Source organism: Erythrolamprus reginae, chromosome 4, assembly GCF_031021105.1.
Source record: "Erythrolamprus reginae isolate rEryReg1 chromosome 4, rEryReg1.hap1, whole genome shotgun sequence".
NCBI lineage: Eukaryota > Metazoa > Chordata > Lepidosauria > Squamata > Dipsadidae > Erythrolamprus > Erythrolamprus reginae.
This window is the reverse complement of record NC_091953.1, coordinates 44,944,810-44,967,121: the sequence shown is the minus strand read 5'-3', so window position 1 is coordinate 44,967,121 and position 22,312 is coordinate 44,944,810. Positions and strand designations below refer to the sequence as shown.

General features: G+C 37.6%; 2 protein-coding genes, 1 long non-coding RNA gene and 2 other non-coding genes across 8 annotated transcripts in view; 3 read left to right on the top strand and 2 right to left on the bottom strand.

Moving 5' to 3' along the window:
• The window catches only part of RCSD1 (RCSD domain containing 1), a 42,099-nt gene extending 35,419 nt beyond the window's left edge, over positions 1-6,680 (top strand). For all 3 annotated transcript variants that reach the window (XM_070750176.1, XM_070750174.1, XM_070750175.1), the window contains exons 6-7: positions 439-636; positions 3,815-6,680. In XM_070750176.1, the coding sequence (XP_070606277.1) occupies positions 439-636; positions 3,815-4,402 (786 nt within the window). In that variant the 3' untranslated portion in view covers positions 4,403-6,680. The remainder of the gene's footprint in view (positions 1-438; positions 637-3,814) is intronic.
• Positions 6,681-9,108: 2,428 nt separating this feature from the next.
• On the bottom strand, positions 9,109-10,088 carry LOC139166515 (uncharacterized). The gene is made up of 2 exons (XR_011558969.1): positions 9,828-10,088; positions 9,109-9,186 (listed from the first exon to the last, which is right to left on the bottom strand). It is a non-coding gene; the product is annotated as an uncharacterized lncRNA (long non-coding RNA).
• Positions 10,089-10,219: 131 nt separating this feature from the next.
• Positions 10,220-10,291, top strand: TRNAP-CGG (transfer RNA proline (anticodon CGG)). Its single transcript has one exon. It is a non-coding gene; the product is annotated as a tRNA-Pro (tRNA).
• Positions 10,292-10,960: 669 nt separating this feature from the next.
• Positions 10,961-11,032, bottom strand: TRNAP-AGG (transfer RNA proline (anticodon AGG)). The gene has a single exon. It is a non-coding gene; the product is annotated as a tRNA-Pro (tRNA).
• A 1,216-nt stretch (positions 11,033-12,248) lies between these two features.
• MPZL1 (myelin protein zero like 1) overlaps positions 12,249-22,312 on the top strand; it is a 49,034-nt gene continuing 38,970 nt past the window's right edge. The window contains exon 1 of one of the 2 annotated variants that reach the window (XM_070750208.1): positions 12,249-12,508. In XM_070750208.1, the coding sequence (XP_070606309.1) occupies positions 12,326-12,508 (183 nt within the window). In that variant the 5' untranslated portion in view covers positions 12,249-12,325. The remainder of the gene's footprint in view (positions 12,509-22,312) is intronic. The other variant, XM_070750209.1, reaches the window with a different exon arrangement.

The window sequence follows — 22,312 nt, the reverse complement described above, 5'->3', positions numbered from 1 at the left end:
GATAGCAGTTTTGAAGTTGCATGTTCATCCCTGAATGCTGTTTACTTCTTAATAGATGCTAGCAAAGATGCTGCAATTATTCCAGAAAAAAAAAAAGATATACAGTACAGCAGTGTTTCCCAACCTTGGCAACTTGAAGATATTTGGACTTCAACTCCCAGAATTCCCCAGCCAGCTAATGCTGGCTGGGGAATTCTGGGAGTTGAAGTCCAAATATCTTCAAGTTGCCAAGGTTGGGAAACACTGCAGTACAGTATGCCATTCCTTGGCAAATATCTTATTAAACATTTAGGGATCACTCTCTCTGTTTCACTAATATTAAGTGGGCTCCATAAACTGACTTCAGCAATAGATAAAGTGAGTAATATTAAGGCAAAATTTCAAATATTGGGAAGAAAGTGAAAATACTTATTTATGATTCACTCATTTTCTTTACAGGCCAATTTAGCACTTGCTCCAACTTCTATGCTGCCAGGAGCTTCTCCTAAAAGCCCTGGACTAAAGGCAATGGTGTCTCCTTTTAACAGTCCACCAGTCACTCCTGTCAGCCCAAAGACTCATTTAAGTATTCCTGATGAATCTCCAGTTACCTTTGATCAACCACCAGAAGGTACTCATCTTCAGTTTTATAATAAGGTAAGATATAAGCTGGTCACCGTAATATTAACAATTTAACAATGAAAAGGAAATTAAGAAATCAGGAGAGGAGGAGGTCTCTTAAAATGTAACACCATAAAAGCATGAATATGAAATAAAATAAGAATGAATAGCTATAGCAGTTTTCAAACAGATCACACAAAATTTTCCTCAAGTAACAGTTAACCAATGAGTAATTATTTTTAAAGAAATTTTTCAAGGTCATTTGACTGGAATATTCATTTTATTTGTTGAATTTTATAGCAGTACTCTAATAAGTATATTGCAGTTTTGATTTAAAAAAAATACTCTTGAAGTACATGTGATGTTCCTAGTATAAAGTAGCTTCCTGAATTCTGTCCTGATAACCTTTTTAAGATGAAAAAATATTGGAATGTTATTTTTTCATTGCTAGGCAAATGACAGCCATATAGAACAACATTCCTCAGATTTGAATATGTGGAATTCCCATGTAGCTTAATGTATATGTGATTGTGAGACTGAAATTTATTTAAATGTACCACTTCATTTAATTTGCTATTATTACATGAATCAGTATATACCAGTAATTCCAACACTGACAGAGTTTTCTTTCTTCTTTTGTTCACTTTGTTTCCCAGCTCCTATTGCTAGACATCTAGCTTTCCTTGGGGTTCCTTTCAGATGATCAAATTTTGTCTTAAATGATTCCCTACATTCACTAGCCTTCCATACCTGACAGTCCTACTTAGAACATAAGAACATAAGAAGAGCCATGCTGAATCGGGCCAAAGCCCATCGAGTCCAGCATTCTGTGTCACACAGTGGTCCATTAATTGTACATGGGGATCTTGAGCAGAAAGAGAAGGCAAAACCCTCCCTTTCGCTTGACCCCCAACAAATGGTATCCAAAAGAATCCTGCCTGCCTCAACCAACACAGAGGCGGCACTTGGGCATCCGTTTCAATAACCACCGATACACTTGGCATCCATGAATCTGTCTAATCCTGCCTTGAAGCTATCTAGGCTGACAGCTGTCATAACCTATTCTGGAAGTGAATTCCATTAACTATAGACCACTAACTAAATAATTCCATTAACCAAAGGTGAAGAAATATTTCCCTTTATTTGTCCTCACTTTCTTACCTATGAGCTTTAGGGAGTGCCCCCTCTTCCTAGTATTGTGTGATAGAGAAAATAATTTTTCTCTATTCTTTTCTATCCCATGCATGATTTTACACACTTCAATCAAGTCACCTCTTAAATGCCATCTTTCAAGGCTGAAGAGACCAAGGCATTGCAACCTGGTTTCATAAGGGAGGTGCTCCATTTCCTTGATCATACTTGTTGCCCTTTTTTGCACCTTTTCCAGTTCAATTGTATCCTTCTTGAGGTGCAGTGGCCAGAACTGTACCCAGTACTCCAAATGATGTCTCACCATCAATTTGTACAGAGGCTGACACTTGCCAACCTATTTTTGATTCTCTTCCTAATCATGCCAAGTATTGAAATTGATTTTTTCACTGCTGCTGTGCACTGGGTTGACATCTTCATTGAGCTGTCCACCAAAACCCCAAGATTCTTTTATTGGGTTGTCTCAGAAAGCTTGGTCCCCATCAGTTGGTAGGTATAATTGGGGTTCTTTGCCCTGATATGCATAACTTTGCACTTGTTTAATTTAAAATGCATTTGCCACTTTCTTCCCATTCACTCAATTTTAAGACATCTTTCTGGAGCTCCCGACAATCAGTTTCACTTTTCACAATTTAGTGACATCAGCAAAATTTGCTACCTCACTATTTACTTCTACATCCCGATCATTAATGAATAAATTAAAAGGTAAATGTCCCAAAACTGAACCCCGGGGTACACCACTTCTCACTTCTTTCCATCCGGAGAATTGTCCATTTATTGTAACCCTTTGCTTCCATAATTTAGCCAGTTACCAATCCAGGACAAGACCTGTCATCTAATTCCATGGCTGAAGAGCTTTTTTAGGAGCCTTTGGTGAGGGACTTTGTCAAAAGTCTTTTGAAAGTCAAGATATACAATATCAACTGGGTCCCCTTTATTTATGTTTAGATTCCTCTATTCTTAAGCATCTGTAAATGACTCTAAATTTGGCCTGTCTTTTGACTACCTGAAACTGATATTGGATTTTAATCTATCTGTTCCTTTATGCATGCATGCAAGGTCTGAAGTTTTTGATTTCTTAAAGAAATATCAACTCATATAGGAAAGTATTAGCCTTTGGGTCACATCCTTTTCTCCTTTTATCAGCAATATCATATCCTAGTTCATTTACTGTTTCTTCTCTTCCACTCAATATCATCAGTTTGGTGAATGAATACAGAAGGATCCTGGAGCTTCTGCCCAATGTTTATGTTTTAAAACTAGACTTAATTTAAGAATCTGGCAGATTTTAAATAAACACATTTATCATCATCATCATAAAGATGGTGATCTTTACATCGGAAGATACCAGACGATCATATTTCTTATCCATAAAAACCACATTGACCAAAGTAATTGTAATGTGCTAATTGGCATTGAAAAAAATATTAGAATATTATTTCACTTTTTGGTAAGGAACAATCATGTTATTCGATGTGAAAGAAAAGGTAATACAGTGTTCCCTCGATTTTCGTGGGTTCAAACTTCGCGAATAGCCTATATGTACCACGGTTTTTCAAAAAATATTAATTAAAAAATACTTCACGGTTTTTTTTCTATACCACGATTTTTCCCGCCCGATGATATCATACGTCATCAGCAAACTAATAATTTTTGCAAATAAATAACAAAAATATAATTATTATTGTTAATAAATAATTATGTTTATAAATATCAGGATCACTAAGTGTTTTATTCAATGGTGAGTACCAACAATAATGGTGAGTAAATGGTTGATAAGGGAATGGGAAATGGTAATTTAGGGGTTTAAAGTGTTAAGGGATGGCTTGTGATACTGTCCATAGCCAAAAATGGTGTATTTACTTCCGCATCTCTACTTCGCGGAAATTCGACTTTCGCGGGCGATCTTAGAACGCATCCCCCGCGAAAATCGAGGGAACACTGTACCAAAAATCAATCTTACAAATAATATTGTCCATAAATGAATACAGTTTTGTTTGTTGTTTTTAATGATGTCTGGTCTGGGTTATGTTCTTATTTCAATCACAGCTTTATCCACTTTCAGGTAAGGACACGAGGATCAATAAAGCGCAGACCTCCATCTAGAAGATTTCGAAAATCACAGACTGAATATGGAGATGACCTAGATTTAGGAGGGACAGTTTTACCTCAGGAAAATGGTTCCAAAACTGAGGAGAAGGAAGAAGAGGATGTATTTATGGACAAGAATAAAAGTACGAAATCCTCACCTGCCCCCGTGGGTAGCATAGACCATCAGAAGAAACAAAATCAAGTAGCTTCTGGTGAAAAATCCGCATCACATCTACAATCTAGCGGATCAGAAAACAAAGAGAAAGAAGTGGATACAGAAAAAGTAACAAAATCCAAAGAGAGCCAGGAAGACAAAACACGTCAGAATCTTTCGGAGGAGAGGCCAAGTAAGACTGTGAACAAAGAGAAAGAGAAGAATGCAGATAATGATACTACAGAAGACACAAAAAGAAAACCACGGAACTGTAATATTTCAGACATGGAAAACGCTTATACAAAAAAGAAGGAAGAAAAAATAAATGGAAGTGAAGATTCACATCATGAAGCAAGCATACAAGATACTGGAACTTCACAACCTACTGCAGATATGAAAGTATTCTGAATTCCAGGATATGGTGCTAATATAATTACTAAGCAAATGATAAACAGAAAGCCAATTATTAGAGTTCCTATTATAGTTTATTATTTACTATTTCTTTAAAGAAGACACCAAAGAAACCTGAATTATTCCTTTCTGTTGGAAATTTGTAAGCTTTTGTTGAGACAAATTAGGACATCTGTGATGGATAGCAGCCATATCAACTCCTTAAGTTTCTCAAACCTGGGGACAGGCCAAAAGCATGTTTTGGAAATTGTGGTCTATTAAATTTCAACATTTGTGGAGTGTTGTTTTTTTTAATGGAAAGGACTATGATCCATATTAATTATACTTTCTGATTAAAGTTGACATTTCCAAACCATTTCTGGCCTGTGAGCTATAATTATACTGCATACATATCCATTATACAGTCAGCACAGAAGCACCAAAAACACAGTCTCTTCTGGTTTGCTTAGTGGCTATGGAATAACTTGTATAAATGACAAGGCAAAAAACAAAAACAAAACTAATTTTCTACAATATTTCATATCTTTTGAGTTTTTCTGAGTTTGCTATTAAGCGCAGGAGAAATCTATGGCTGGATTCAGCAAAACAGCAGATAGATTCAGCCACAAGATTGCTAAGCTATTGTGATAAATAGGCCATGGCTATTTAGCAAGTGCAAACTCTACTTATATGATTTATTGAGCAAAGAATAGTGAAATTATAGCTTGACATGATATGTGTATTAAATTTGTGTATATTTTTATACAAGAATGTTACAATACGTTTGAGCCTCTTGTGCTATTTATCTAATTCCTTTGGTTATTGTTCATAATTTTAAAAAAGAAGAAGAGTTATTTATAATGTACATACAGAGGTTCCTGATGTCTTGTAAAAATCTATTACTGAATTGACAAGCAATAACATCTTTCAATTTCATTTGTCAAAGTAACCTGCATCTTGAAAAGTCTGTTGTTCTCTTTAAGAAGCCAGTTATAGCAATTTCTTAAGTGGACATCTCCAATTATTTTAGGAACTAGGAATAGAATAGAAATAAAAATAGGAAGGACTGAATCATGCCCCCATTAAGATAGACGTTTAAAGAAATGTAACTCCTAGTCAAATATGAGATATATGAGCAGGGGTAGGCTACTGCCCGGATGGGGGGATAATGCAGTGGGGTAGTCAAAATGGAGCTCCACTCCAGAGCACCCATTTTGCACTGAAAGATGTTGAAAGAAAATACATCCTGCATAAGCCACTCCCACAGTGTGGTAGCCCTTCACTGTCTATAAGTAATAATGGATGAAATATCAAATGGGGAGAAAACATAATCAACAAATTAGGGATTTGTTTGCTGGCTGAGGAAATCTGAGAGTTGAAATACACAAGATGCTAATGTTGGACACTCCTGATCTAAAGAAGGGATAGCATCATTTTTTGAATGGAGAGAATATCAGGTACTGCAGCTAGCAGCAAGATTTAAGAAATATGTTTTCCAAATTGTGATTTGCAGATGTTCTTCTAAAATCCAGAATGGCTACTGCCAGACAATTTTTGTAGCCAGACAATTTTTATTTGTTTTCTTCACATGATTAATGTCTCAATATTATCACAGTGTATGGTGCTGATCTCAGAAGATAGCAAACTGCAGAATATCATCTCTTCCAAAAAGCTATCTTCCAAACAAAAATATAGTTTCCAAAATAATCATAACGCTTCAAGAAGTAATATGATATATTAAACAATTTTGCAATTGAAGATGCCCATTTATACTAAATGGCCAGTTTAATTCTGTGAATTTTTCAAATAGGTATGAAGGAGATAATAGATTCTTGTTGATTGTATAATTAAACTGGTATGTACTGCTTTCTGGTTGCCATAGATAATAGTAATTTTATGTAAATATTTATATAATTCATGCACAATGTCATTCTGCAAAATGAATTTTCTTATGTAATTTTGATTTGTGTAAAATGTATTTGTTAAACTTAAAAGCTATTGTGCATTCATTTATTATTTTATTCAGACAGCTCACATTTTCAAACAGATTGTTTCTTTCTTTTTGTCCCTTCCTCATATAGCAAAGATGCATCCCATATTTGTTGGTGGTATATTGTTTTGATCATTGCTTTTGTAGCTGGAGATGGAATGACTGGTTGTTGTTTTTTCTTGGATTTTTGTAATTTATGGACTGCTAGCTATGGCTCAGCTAAATCATGAACCTGAAGACACTGTAGACATTTTTGTATTTGCTTTACTAAACCATCTCAGTTATTAAAAACTTGTGGATTGTTAACTTGTCCATCATATGTCCTGGATTAAACTAAAAAACTATATATCCTATCCTTGATTTGCTAAGGAATCAGGATATTTATAGGAAGATTTAGAAAAATTATTATTGCAGTGTAGCCTTGATTCGCATGCTAAATCCAGTAAGAATCTAATTGTCAAAACATTTCGAAAAGTTTAGTTGGAAAATTATTTGGAGGTTCTCGGAGATAATACAAAAATGTTATTAAAGTGATCTCACTTAGTTTGCAACTTTCTTGAGATTAATCCCCAATTCCTGCATCACTAAGCTTTTTTCACAGGATCTTAAATTTCAAACATATTATATAAAGATAATGAGGACAGTATCTTTTAATGGAATAAAAATATCTAAATCTGTCCTTTAATTGGTGCTACTATTGGTTCATGTTTATTCAATATATTCACTTAATACTTATCCTTATTGGAAAGCATTCTGTTGTCAGGAACATCCATAAAGATTAGATAACCATGGTTTTGCTGTCACATAAAATCTATTAAATGATATTGTTTGTTGAGTCATGGTTCACAAACGCATGCACATGAATTGTGTATTTTCACTTGATATTAATATAAATGAGAAACAAATTTTATTAATGTAGGAGTGATGGTACAGTTAGGTATACATCACTCTATTTCAGTGATGGGCTCCTACGGGTGAGGTCAGGTACGCAATACTGGTAGCAAAATTTTCATTTTTTTTTCTTTTCCCCCCTTCTGGGCTCTGGATATGTTTTTCCTATCACAGTAAATGAGGTTGAATACGTATAATTTTAGAAGAGCTGTGCGTGCGTGTGTGTGTACATACACTTTATATAGTAGATAATCAGGGGTGGGCTACTGCCAGGATGGGGGGGACGCAGTGGGGTAGCAAAAATGAAGCTCTACCCCAGAGCACTCAATTTGCACTCAAAGATGTTGAAAGAAAATGCATAAGCCACGCCCACAGTGTGGTAGCAAAAATTTTGGTAGCCTATCACTGCTCTATTTGTATATTGACATTTTATTTGTGTTAGGAATATTTTATTTATTTATTCTGCCTTTATTATTCTGTAAGCAACTCAAGATGATGAACACATCTTCAATTCAGAGGATTAACATCTCTCAGGGTTTTTGGGGGGAAACCAGGAGGAATATATGTTGGATCGGTCTTGAATTATTTGCAAAAATAACACAGGCAGGATACAATTAAATAAATAAATAAAATATTCAAAAAAAATTAGAACTTTTCTTCTTCAGAGTGATGGCTATTGGTGGATGTAAGTTATGGAACATTATTTTTATATATAACGAGATAATTATATGCACAAAGTTGGAAAGATTTGGTAATATCTACAATGGATGAATGGTTGGTGAAGATCACAGAACTTTGCATATACTGGTAAATAAATTTATGATTTATAGTTTTGAAGATTAGGTACGAGAGAGAAAAGAGTGATAATGTAATTTTAGAGAGGGGTCAATTTATAATTGTACTTATAAATGCTGGAAATAATCAGAACTCACTTCTTTATATCTTTTTCTTTCCTATTTTTCTGTAACTTTTTTCTGTTTGCACCTTTAGTTTTTTTCTCTTTTCTTCTTCAGTCTGTTTTAGTTTGTATTAGTCTTATTCTTGTCTTTAAACTTATGCTATCTATCTCTCTCTCTATCTATCATCTATCTATCTACCTCCTCCACATTTAGCAAAAACAGTGAGTCCCAAGCTGGGAAAAACTGCCTAATTGATTGGGTTTATTGATTAGGCTTTCACAATCTGTTGCCCTTCAAATGCACTGAACTATAATACCCATCCAACCAATGGAATAATTGTTGTCAGTTTCCTTGCTGATATCTTTGAACTTTAATTCATTTGTGTAGCTGTCAAAATATAAAGAAATGTAATAATCTATTATTTTGATGGAGACATTTTATGTCACACCCAGCTATTCTGCATCTAGTTGTGAATTGGGTGCTATCACTGTATCTTTTTTGGACTACCTCATCTTTCCATATTTTATCTGAACAACCTGTTTTGGGTAAAGCGCAGTGAATTATTTACCAGGACATGTTTCTGGCATTTGTGTTTCAACTAAATTGTTACATTCTGCAGCAAAAATAACAAAGACTTGTTGTAGTACCCCTATATGAACAACATCCATGAAATGGTCTCAGCAGATAGGCATATGTTGTCTAAACATACACACTTAGATTAAATGGTGATGAGATGAATGATGTATGATCATTCACATGTGAAAAGAAAACATGGGCTTTCATACTATCACTTCTTATTGATTACACAAAAATGTACAATGTTTATGTTAAAAGCTGTGATAGGACAGAAACTACTATATGCAATGAGATGGAAGAAAAATACAATTTTCTCGAGGAGATCAATTGTGTGCTCCAAAAAATGTTAGACAATAATTCTCACAAAATGCAGTTCAGCTGGTGTTTATTGATGCTGCTTCAAGCTATCTGGAAAGCATTCTATTAGGGAATGTTGATGGAGAATTCTGAAAAAAAGCAGAGGTTTGCCATACATCAGAATAAAGGAAGCATTTCTAGGACACTCATCTCCCTGTTCATATGGATGTCTAGATTTGTCCACTTGGATGTACAGATTTGTGCTGACCAGATTGGTGCGGATCATTTTACAGACCATGAAAATAGACATTTATGAGGAAAAAAGTCTACATTCAGAATAAATGAATGAAATACTCATTTAAATGCTTCTTGAGATCTGAAAAGGCTAAAGCTGATGCAGGTTAAGCGTTATGTTCAGGTATATGTGTCTAACTAATCCCTCCACTCTTCATCCCTCCTGTACATTATCTTAGATTAGAAAACTCAGCAAAAAGTCAGAAGTCAATGAAGTTTTTTCAGGCTCTTTTACTTATTGTCATGTCTGAGGCATAGGACTCCTACAGACAAATTTACTTAAAAACTTTATTATTTAGAAAGAAGTGGCCAATCAGTTGGAGAGGGCTTTGCAGGTGGCGAAAATAGAAAGAAAAAAAGAAAGAGGGAAAGAGAAAAAGGGAACAGAAGAGGGAAGGGAAGGGAAAGAAAGGAGGAAGGAAAAGAAATAAAAGGGGAAAGGAAAGAGGAAAGGAAGGAGGAAAGGACTTGCCAAAATAAACTTCATAAAGCTTACCGTTTCGTTAGAAACGAACAGATTCGTACCTTGTATTTATTATATGCTATGTCAACGACGGCTTATGAAGAAAGAAGTAAATAATCCCCCCACCCCTTTCCTCGAGAGCTAAGTGGTATAGTCTTCCTCCCAGCAGGCTAAAGCGTCTTCTCTTCGGGTTCTAAGTATAAATGGGAAAGGTTATTCGTGGAGGGTGGGGGGAGGCGCTATAACAGCAGATTTTTCAAGCAGGCGAGAAGCGAATTAAAACGCCACGGCTAGTATCGTAGGCGGAGACACGTTCCCAAAAGAACGAACGCAGTAAAAGAATAGCCAACCCTTGGGAGATTGCGCAGTATAAGAGGGGCGGGATAAAAGTGAAGAAGCCAGCCGAGGACGGTTTTACTGAGAGCGGCTCGTTGGTCTAGGGGTATGATTCTCGCTTCGGGTGCGAGAGGTCCCGGGTTCAAATCCCGGACGAGCCCGTAGTCGAAGGAAGTGCTTTGGTTTCCTTCGTATTTTGGGGAGTTTGAGGCCTTTTTTTTTTTTTGAAAAATTTTTTTTTACAGAATTTTCTATCAAAACAAATTAAGCCGAGAACCGGATGCCAAAAGAAGCCAATAAATAATCTCCCCAACATCGAGGAGAACTGATTGACAAGTACCAGAGCTACGTTCGAAATTCCTCAGAACTATGTTTGTATTTTTGCATTGATACGAATTTGCCGAAAAGGCCGATTTCGTTTATAGTCTTGTCTTTTTTTGATAAAACCTTTTTTTGCATTCGTTATGACAATTTATGTTGTACGCAGGAAAGAGGCGGAGTAAACAAGAGGAAATTATTTTTATTTTCCTGATAACGATATATTTTCCTTATATATTATATTTTCCTTATATATCAATTCAATATGAATTGATCGATAATTTTAAAAAGAGGAGAGAAAAGCTCCACAGTCCCTCACATTGCATAACAATTGGTGTCAACAAATCCCCCTTCAACGTTTTTCTAATGTCCCGGAGTGAGGGGAAAGCAGAACCACTTGTAAAATACTAAATCTATTAAAATACTAATAAAATTCTATTCACGTTTTTAAAAACAAGCGTGTATTATATGGAGAATACTAAAACAAAACAAAACAAACGATACAAAATATAGGGCTCGTCCGGGATTTGAACCCGGGACCTCTCGCACCCTAAGCGAGAATCATACCCCTAGACCAACGAGCCAGTCTATAAATTTGCTGTTATTCTTCTTCTGGACCGTAACTTTAGTCGCTTTACCCATCCAAAGGGAAAAACGATGGTGATTTCGAGGTCGTTGTTTTAACCACGCAAAAGACTGTTTTAATATCTGTGGATTTTCTAAAGTCCGCGAAACCAGTAATTCAATTCAAAGGCAGATGTTCTTTGGACAGAATGTTATGTGAAGTATAACGCAGGTTGCATACTCGCGTGTACGTTTATTACCACAGGAATACGTTTTTCTGTTACGCCAAACAGCCCTTCCCACAACGACGTGGAAGCCCCGCGGGAGGTATCAAGCGTCTGTCTGTCTGTCTTGAAATACGTATTTACGGAATTCTTGAGTCAAATTAAGGGAACAGGAGGAGAAGAGAGACGAGGACCCCGAAATAATCCGATATATTTTCCACAGTTGTCTTCCTTTAGTACAAGGTCTCCAACCGTGTCAACTTTAAGACTTGTGGACTTCAACTCCCAGAATTCCTCAGCCAGCAAAGCCTCCCATTTTGTCTCTCATTTTGGACGGAAAGTTGGCTGAAGAATTCTGGGAGTTGAAGTCCACAAGTCTAGCAAGGTTGGAGACGCCTGCTTTAAAAGTGCAGTTTCCCCAAATATGTCAACGTCTAAAATGAGAGATATTTTTAAGGCTTCGCTGATAACTTCTGGTAGTTGAAGTCCACTCTTCGCTGAGGGTGAAAAATGCTGGTCGAGAAAACCCGCCATAAATTATTTGCTCTGGTAAATACACCGCTATGCCTAACTGAGAAACTGGAGAGTTTTGGTTTGCTGCCATCGTCGAACGGTTTATTTGGGACATGCTTCAAAAGCTTATCGTGCAAGAAATATTTGCCTGCCAAGTTTCACGGCATGGGGGAAAGCCGAGCTTCTGTCCTCCGTCGCGTGGGCGCCTCTCTCCCTTGGTAGGTTTGTCTCCAGTGGAGAGATCGAGAGCGCCCACCTTTCCTTCCCGCTCCCGGCCGCCGAAGAGAGCAGCGTGGCACTTGCAATGAGAGCCATCTCAGTCGCCCTCCACACACACTTGCAAGCCACCACCACCGGCTTGCAAAACAGGAAAGCCGCTAGTGGCAGCTGGCATGTCCAACCCCTTTTCAAGGGAGAGTGGCAGCTGGCATGTCCAACCGCTTTTCAGCAGGAGAAGCGAAAGGCCGAGCCTCGGGGAAAGGGAGACGTGGGATTCAGGAGGTGTGCGTGATTGACAGGGGCGCAGCTCAATAGGCGGGCGGCAGACCCCCTCCGCTTTCCCACCCCTCTCCAACCATGGGCGGGGGTGGAACAATGGGAGGAAAAGGAGATGAAAGCAGGAAAATGGCAGCGGCGTTGGCAGCAGCGGCAGCTTTAGCGGTGGCTTTGGGCGGCGGCTCGCGGCAGGGCGCGGCGCCCACAGCCTGCTTCCCCGCGCTGCTCCTGCTTGCGGTTCTTTCGTTCCTACGTGAGTCTCAGGTTTGTCGTACTGGGCGGCTGTGGAGTGTGGGAGGGGGGGGGGGAACGGAGGGAAGCGCAGATGGAAGGAAAGACTACTTCCTCCTTGGAGACCCGCCGCCCTCTTAGCCAGAGGAGGAAGATCAGCTATGGGGTGCAATGGGGGGGGGGGGCGGGGGGGAGGAGAAGAGAAGAGCGCCAGGCTGGCCGCTGGGCAAAAGGCGAAGGGAGCGGAGATCAATGCTGCTTTTGTAGGATGGATTGGAGGATAGGATGGGATGGAATGGAATAGAATAGAATAAAATTCTAGGAATTTGTCTTGGTGCATATGCTCTCAGTGTACAGAAAAGAAAATATAGATTTGTCAAGAATCATGTAGTAGGAGCTCTAACCAACCCCCCTCCAGTAATTAATATATTAATAGGGTGCCTTGAAAATGAAGAGGGTGTGTGTTGGGTGGGGGATAAATGTACCTGTCAATGATGATGGTGGCTGGACATTTTAACCGCTTTGCAAAACACAGCAATAACAGTAGCACTTAGACTTATATATCGCTTCCCGGTGCTTTACATGGCTCTCTAAGCGGTTTTACAGAGTCAGCATATCACCCCCAACAATCTGGGTCCTCATTTTACCCACTTCGGAAGGATGGAAGGCTGAGTTAACAAAATAATCTAGAACTGGCCCTACTACATACAGAGACGCAGGTGTTCTCTCTCACACACACACCCTTGCCCCGTTTGGAATGCTCTGCCCTCTGTTCTTGTTGCGATCCTGTCAATTGTACAACTAATGGGGAGGTTGCAAAGGTTAAAGAGAGTCGCTAAGTTCTTGAACGAATAGGCTACACACACGACAGGAGGTACTGATTTTAGAGCTTATAGCAGGGCCAGTGTTGTTGGCTTTCCATGACTGCTATTTGACCAAACAAATACACCATGAAAATAAATCACCCCAAATGGGCATAGGTACAATTGTATGCTTTAAATTGTTCTAGAATTTTTGGTTCCTTATTTTTATTTACTAAACAATTTACACTTATTTACCAAGAAACCTGGGAGTTTGTTTTCTTGGGAGCAAGAAGGCAACTCTACAATTTTATTCCTAGTACTATTTGGAATAGGTCATATGTCTCAGAGGTGCTAAATAACTGAAGCTTTGATGATGTCCTGATAAGATCCAAATTGTGTGCAGAATCACTCAGCTCATACACATTATGTTAGACCTGAACATCAGTTTTAGGAATTGGTTCCTATAATATTTGCGGCTGTTTTTCATTAAAACAAATGATAAACATGATTCATATGTTACCAGAAGGCGTTGCTTAGCTGAAAATAGGTTCATCCAATGATACGATATCCTTGAGATCACTAGTTTGCTAATCTATGCTCCAGCCACAGTGTAATTAGGAACATTTTATCTTGATTCTCCCATTTCTGACACATAATCAATGTAGATAATATATGTAAAACAAATAACATGCAAAAGGACAACTAACAACAGTTAGTAACTTAGAACTTAGGAGAAATTTCCTGACAGAACGGTTGATCAGTGGAACACCTTGCCTCCAGAAGTTGTGAATCCCCTAACACTGGAAGTTTTAAAGCAGATGTTGGATGACCATCTGTCTGAAGTAGCCCCTTCTGTTATTGTTATATTATTTAACATAAGCAGGGGGTTGGATTAGAAGGACCTCCAAGGTCCCTTCCAGCTCTGTTATTCTATTCTATTCTCTAAAATGATTTCATAAATCCAATCTATTCCTTAATTAGGGCACAGTGTTATATTTCTAGAAATTAATTGATATACAGTATACATTACCTCATCCTTTCCCAATTTGGCGCCAAGTTCGACAATATTTCTGTCAACTGAAACAATATTAGCAGTATGGAGGTGGCATTATTCCCTTCTTCTGACTTTTATTACCATGAAATTTTTACATGAAATCAGCATTTCATATTTTGATGTATTTTATATGTTACACAGCAAATAGAACAGTATTAAAATTGTGTAGTGTTCATCATTCAGTATGAATGCTACAATTTTTTTCCACATATAATGTGGATATAAGTCAAGTCAATACTAAGATTCAACCAGTGTTGAACGTTATTAATATTTTATTTTGATTATACTATACAGTACTTGCATTTTTAAAAAGTCATCAGTTGAAAACATTGTGTCTTTTTCAAGTTCCATGCTTTGTATTACAGTAGGTACAAAAGAAGTTGTAAGACTTGTTAATTTGTGCTGTATATTTATCAGAAGTGAGATTTTCCCACAATTAAATCATCAAAGGGGGGAAAACAACTAATGGTAATTCTAATGAGATTAGCAGTAGTTTAAAGAATGCAAGTTTTGTCATGGTTTATTGTAACCTTGTGCTCCAGAGGTAAATGTGAAGATGAATGATTCCCCCCCCCTTTTTTTTGTATATGGCATGTTTTTATGCCCAAGTAGACTTGTTTCTCCCAGAAAGAGTAGTTTTAGAACAGTGGCCCTGAACCTTTTGGACAGCAGAGACCGGACCGGATAGGGTATGGTTTAAGTGTGCTGCCTGCATCCTGCAAATGGGGCTTTGCTTGTTTGCATGGCCCATTTCAGGCATGCCATGCCAGGGGTCCTGGGGTTGGTGACCCCTGTTTTAGAAGTACTATATTTATTTTCTCCTTCCCTTCTACTTAGCATTTTGTTTATATATAGGATTATTCAAAAAGAATGAAGCGATTTCATGATGCAATATTTTATTAAGGAAAACTAATACAAAACTCCCGCCAAGTCATAAGTATTCTACTCACAATCAATTTTTATTTCCTGTCTTACAAGTGTTCAATGTGACCACCACCTACAGCATGGACAACATCAATGTGATAAGAAAATTTCTCCCATGAGGAGTCAGCATATCACAATCCATTGAGTTGATCACTGTTGGTTGTTTTTCTATGTTTAAAGACATCGAGGTTAAAGGGTAGTGGTGAAACATAAATGCAATCTTTTACCATTGAACACTTAGATAACTCCTCTTTCAAATGGTCACTGACTCATGACGATTCTTGAGAAATTAAGCAATGTGTTATGAAATCGGTTCATTCTTTTTTAAGAACTCTGTATTTTTGTATTTTTTTTTTACTGGTACAGAAAACCTACAGTATTTTAAATCTTAATTCAGTATTTAAAATCCTAGTTGACTTTTGAATTGGTGGGTTGAGGGCTCAATTCAAAAATCTACTTAGGTACCTTATCCCTTAAATAGAAACTGACTTAGATCTGGTTCCATTGTTACACTAAATTAAAATGTGCCTTTTTAATTTTGTTTAGCAGAGTTATCCAAAACTTTGATATGTAGTTGGAACCATCTACACATCAGAGTAAGCCAAAGGCAAACAATATTTCATTTTAATATTAGAAGTTATGTATTGGATACAATTTATTCCAAAATGGAATAGTTTTTTCCCTTTTTTTCTTAATGTCATCAAAATATTTCCTCTCACATTGCAATTACTGAATAAACATTTTCTTTTCTTTCATGAAACCAATATTTTTTAAAAATAACTGAAAATAAAAGCATTATCCAGTAGTTAAATTTGAGAGTACTTCCATAAAGCAGTCTTTTAAAAAACTTCAATGTAATGGGGAAAAGATCTTAGGATGATTGTTTATATACACTTCTAGAGGAATAAGAAATTTCCTGTGTTTTAAAATGGGTTGCATTTTTAAATCTAGACTTGGCTTTTTGTCTTACATTAAACTGGTTAGATAACAGCGATTTCTCAAAAATATAAAGCTAGCTGTTGCTGTTACACATGTTGAGACAAGAAAAAATTATCTACGAAGCAACAATTAAGAAGTGTGTTCATGTTTGTTCTGTCTACATCTTCTAGAATAAGTAGGATAATTTGACTGGAGGCAAAAATAGTTCCTTTCAGATTGGTTCTGCAAAGTGAACTGGGCATATATTAATAGGAAAATGAAATAATGCTCCAGATGTTTGCCTACAAACAGCTTGCTTCAGGGATAGGCAACCTATTATCTTTCAAGTATTCAGGTGTAAACCATTGTCACTTTGGCCAGCAAGGAAGGACTGTAGGAGTTCTTATCCATACCTTTTGGAGAATACCATAGTAGCAACTTATTGCAGAGTTGTTAATCCAAGTAGTGTCTTGTTTGTTTGTTTATTTCTTTATTCCTTCCTTCCTTCTTTCATTTATTCATTCAATTTTTTAATGCCGCCCTTCTCCTTGGACTCAGGGCGGCTTACCACATGTTAGCAATAGCACTTTTTAACAGAGCCAGCATACTGCCGCCACAATCCGGGTCCTCATTTTACCCAACTCGGAAGGATGGAAGGCTGAGTCAACCTTGAGCCAGTGATGAGATTTGAACCATTGACCTGCAGATCTACAGTCAGCTTTTGTGGCCTGCAATACTGCACTCTACTTGCTGCACCACCTCAGCTCTTTAGTATAATAAATAATATAATCATTATCATTATATTACAAAGTCAACAAATTCTACTCAAGTCTTTGAGTTGGTGATGTACTGGATGCTTACAGAATAGTTACTTCTAATCAAAATAGAAAAGATGAAAGCAATTGTTAAGAGAATGGCATTTGAATGGATATAGCACACTGATAAAACACAGTGTTAGTTTTCCTGTTCCCAGATAAGCGAGATACTGTATTCCACTATTTTGGGGGCGTGGGGGAGTGTTTGAGCTCAGACTTAATTATTATTACAGTGATCCCTCGATTATCGTGAGGGTTACGTTCCAAGACCTCTCGCGATAATCGATTTTCCGCAGTATAGTGGTGCGGAAGTAAAAACACCATCTGCGCATGCGTGCCTTTTTTTCCATGGCCGCGCATGCGCAGATGGTGGAGGCGGGGAGCGACGAGAGTGCGGAAGCCAACAGATTGCTTTGAATGCCAGCTGCCCCCGCCCCCCCAGCATCCGCCCGCCCGCCGTTCGCCGCCCGGCTGCTCGCTCGCCCGTTCACCCGCCCGCCCGGCCGCCGTTTGCCACTCGCCCGTTCACCCGCCCGCCCGCCGTTTGCCGCTCGAGAGCAAGAGGGGGAGAGATAGAGAAAAGAGAGAAGGAAAGAAAGAGATGAGAGAGGGAGGAAGAGAGTGTGAGAGAGGAAGAAGCAAGATAGAGAAAGAGAGAGAGAAAGAAAGATGAGAAAGGAAGGAAGACAGTGAGAGAGAGGAAGAAAGAGAGAGAGAGAAGAGTGGAAGGAAGAGAGAGAGAAATGATAGAAAAAAGGGGAGAAAAAAAGAGAAATGAGAAAATGATTGAAGCAGAGAATGACAGGAAAGAAAGAGAAAGAGACAGAGAAGTGACTCTTGGTGATGACGTATGACGTCATCGGGTGGGAAAAACCGTGGTATAGCAAAAAAACCGTGGAGTATTTTTTAATTAATATTTTTTGAAAAACCGTGGTATAGCGTTTCGCGATAATCAAGATCGCGAAAATCGAGGGATCACTGTATTATTATTATTACTCTAGATAGATAGAGCCGGGATGGCGCAGCAGGTAGAGTGCTGTACTGCAAGCCACTGAAGCTGACTAGATCTGTAGGTCAGCGGTCCAAATCTCATCACTGGCTCTTGGTTGACTCAGACTTCCATCCTTCCGTGGTGGGTAAAATGAGGACCCGGATTGTGGGGGCAATAGGCTGGCTCTGTTAAAAAGTTCTATTGCTAACATGTTGTAAGCCGCCCTGAGTCTAAGGAGAAGGGCGGCATAAAAATTGAATGAATGAATGAATGAATGAATGAATGAATAAATAAATAAATAAATAAATAAATAAATAAATAAATAAATAATATTCATGTAGTTCAAAAGTATATGTTGCAAGTTATATGATTATCTGCTTATGCTAAGCTGTTAAAAATCATTCTACGACTTTCACAATTTTACCATTTTTAATGTTCAATCAGACTGTTTTAAAATCTAAGCATACGTCACAATTTTTCAATAGTAGATCAAAGGAGTATGGAATATTCTTCCATAGCAAACAAAATATAATAGATATATTTTTAACTTCTTTCAATTCTCATTGCAATAGTTCATTGTAGTGTCAAGTACCATGTGACCATCTAGATCAGGGGTATCAAACGCAACGTCATTGAGAGTTGCATCAGGGTTGTGTTTGATCTCGGGGGGGGGGAGGGGACAGGCAGGCATGGCCACCTCAATGTCACTCATGTCGGTGGCCTGGGTGGGGTTGGGGTGATCCATTCTCTCCAGCGGATGAAGGTGAGACCCGGGAGAGTGTCAAACCTTTGTCCTCCATAGGAGCCTCACCATCCCTCTCAGGCTATGCAGAGGACACATGGAAAGCAACACAAGCTGTCCAGAGCCCTAGGCAGAAGAAAGCAAACTCCCAAGCTCAATTTTTCCTGGTAGAGGCACTGCGGGTCGGTCCTTCAAGCCATATCTAGGTACCCTAGAACATAGGCCTTGAGTTTGACACTCCTGATCAAGTTGCAATTTGATAACATTTGAGGTGGACATAGTTTCTCCATGCTTAATCTAAGTGGTTAGAATAGAACAGAGCAGAACAGAACAGAATAGAATAGAATTATTTATGGTTGGACACACAAGGAATTTGTCTTGGTGCATATGCTCTCAGTGTACATAAAATAAAATCTAGATTTGTCAAGAATAATGTGGTACAACACATTGATTGTCATAGGGGTCAAAAAAGCAATGAAGAAACAATCAATATTAATAAAAACTTTAGGATACAAGCAACAAGTTACAGTCACACAGTCCTAAGTGGGAGGAAATGGTAATAGGAATGAAGAGAAAAATCTGGTAGAAATAGAAGTGCAGACTTAGTAAAAAGTTGACAGTGTTGAGGGAATTATTTGTTTAGCAGAGTGATGGTGTTCGGGAAAAAACTGTACTTGTGTCTAGTTGTCTTGATGTGCAGTGCTCTGAAGCGATGTTTTGAGGGTAGGAGTTGAAACAATTTGTGTCCAGGATGCAAAGGGTCAGTAAATATTTTCACCACCCTCTTTTTGACTCGTGCAGTATACAGGTCCTCAAAGGAAGGCAGGCTGGCAACAATTGTTTTTTCTGTAGTTCTGATTATCCTCTGAAGTTTGTGTCTGTCTTGTTGGGTTGCAGAACCAAAGCAGACAGTTATAGAGGTCCAGAGGGCAGACTCAGTGATTCCCCTGTAGAACTGTATCAGCAGCTCCTTGGCCAGCTTGATCGTCCTGAGTTGGCACAGAATGAACATTCTTTGTTGTTTTTTGATGTTCTTTTCATATCAGTTATTATGCTGTTGGGTTTCTTCTTATTGGAAGCAAATCCAGAAAAGAAACACTCTTCATTGAAACCAAAAACTAAGCAACCTAATGCATCTTAAAGATGGCTAATAGCAAGGAAGTTTTAATTCAAACTATTTACTTGGCTTGAATCTAGGAATATTAATCTCTGGATTAATTCAATATAGTATGATAATCAAAATAGATCGCCTCCAATATTTACTTTTTTTGTTGACTAAACTCCAACTCTGGAGTAACAGAGTTGTTGAACAATTATTGTCAAAACTCTGTTTTACAAAATCTTGGTATATCATTTTAGAAAAAAAACCTCATTATTCCAATTCGATTAGTGAAATATGTATTTCATGTATACTGTACTATGTTGGGACTCTTTTAAAAAGTTTTGGCATTGTGAAGTCCAAAAATTGATGGGATCAAGTGTTGCTCTTTAGTATGTTTTGGCATTATTAAAATTGGTAAATATTGACAGGTGGTCTAGAATAATTTATTACTTAGATTTGTATGCCGCCCCTCTCCGAAGACTCAGTGATGATTCTTTGTCCTAACCTCTTTTAAGCAGGTTTTAATAAATACTTTGATCAGGAATATTATTTTAAGTTGATTTGCCTGTGTTTTTGACCAAAATCTGAAACAGCCTTAAACTAATGCATCATGCTGTGATATCTACTAGCTGTGAATATTATGAATCATTCTATGAAAGTCAGGAAATAGCAATAGCGTTAAAAGAGGGATGTTCTTGGTGTTGCTTCAGAGTAATCATAAAGTATTATTTCATCATTTGAAAAGCATAATGTCAACCAGCTCTCCCAATTTGTTGCTCAATGATGGTTGCTGTAACTTTCTTATCTATTCTGGCTAACTGAGTTGTTACAACTCATCCTGAATATACTAGTTTTAAGAAGATGTTGCAAGGTTAACGGTTTCTGAAAATTTATACGTCAAATTCTTAAAAATTGAGACACAAATATTAATGTACATATTTTTATAGAGATATTCACTCAAACGCTGAAACCTAATTTGTGTACTATCTGGAAAGTTAACATACTGTTTGTTTTGGTTTTATAATTGATGCTCCCTAGTTAGGAAAATCTAATGACTTTTTTTTTCAAACTAAAATGCTCCCCAGAGCATGTGAAAATAAAGCACACATTTCAGAATATTGGGATCCTGTAATTATGATTCTCAAATTGTTGTTTGGGTGGAGTGCCTGGGTGGAGTTTTTCAGAGTAAACATTGGTATTGGTTCTTTTTTCTTTCTAATTTCAGAAGCCCCAATGTTGCATTGAAACATTTTGTTACATTGTTTTTCAGAGGAAGTTGACTGGCTACTGAAACAATTGCTTTCTCTAGTTGTGTGTATGAAGTTTGATTATTTAGATTTGTCATTAGAAAACATTTTTGGATGTTGCAACATTTTTGCAAAAGGAGGATTAACAGTTTCTAACTTTGTTACTAGGTTTGCTTCAAAATCTAAATTTTATATATTAAATTATATTCAGGTCTAATATAGTTAGTTAGAAAGTGTAGCCTTTGATTCTTATAGTCACCTGATTTGACAAAATGTGAGGATTCTTCCTAAAGAACCCCAAATGTCACATTGAAATGTCCATATGTATTTTCCCTGATTGATTTTCTAGTACTAATATGCATTCATTGAATGGGTTTTCCCCCCCACCCTTATCTCTAACTATGTCACTAGATGGCTATAGTTTTTGAAAGAAAAATACCATAGTATTTGTTTCAGATTGCTGATTTAAAGAGTGCCGGTATTCAATATTAACATTTCTTATCTGACAATATCAGGTGCATTGGTTCATGGTTACTGACCCTATATGCCATTTTAACATCAAACAAATGTGCCACTGGCCACATTAGCAGCTGGGCAGGATTTTTTTTTTTTTTTGTCTTAATGAGCACTAATGCTACATATAGTTGTAATTGCTGTTTGTTAACAGATAGTTGGGTACCTTCTAGCCTGGAGCAGGGGTTCACATTGCTTTGTACTTTCCTTCGTGCGAGTAGGTTTCCACTTATTTTCAAATGGATCACACATACAATAGTCACCCAGAAAGTAATGCACCACATTTTTCTTCAACAATTATTTATTGAACACAATGAAACTTACACACAAGAAAGAATGATATTTCTTTTACACTCCCTATTTTTCCACGCAATCTCTGTCCCATTCCATTGCCTTCCTCCAGTGAGACACAAGGGCGTGTATGCCCTTCGGTACCACTCCTTGTTCTGGTCATGAAGCTTTGGAGCTCTGCTGATGGCCTCACCCTCTGTGCCCAGAGACTAACCATATTTCTGTCGACTGCAGATTCTCCATAAGCTGTACACAAACGTTTGTGAATGTTCCCAACAGTTTCTTTCTCTGCAGTGAGAAATTCAATGACGACATGCTGCTTGTAACATACATCATTTGCATACGCCATTTCGAAACACTGCTGCCGCTACACTATCTGTGAAGAAACACAAAATTTCTGGCCACATTAGCAGCTGGACAGGATTTCTTTTTGCCTT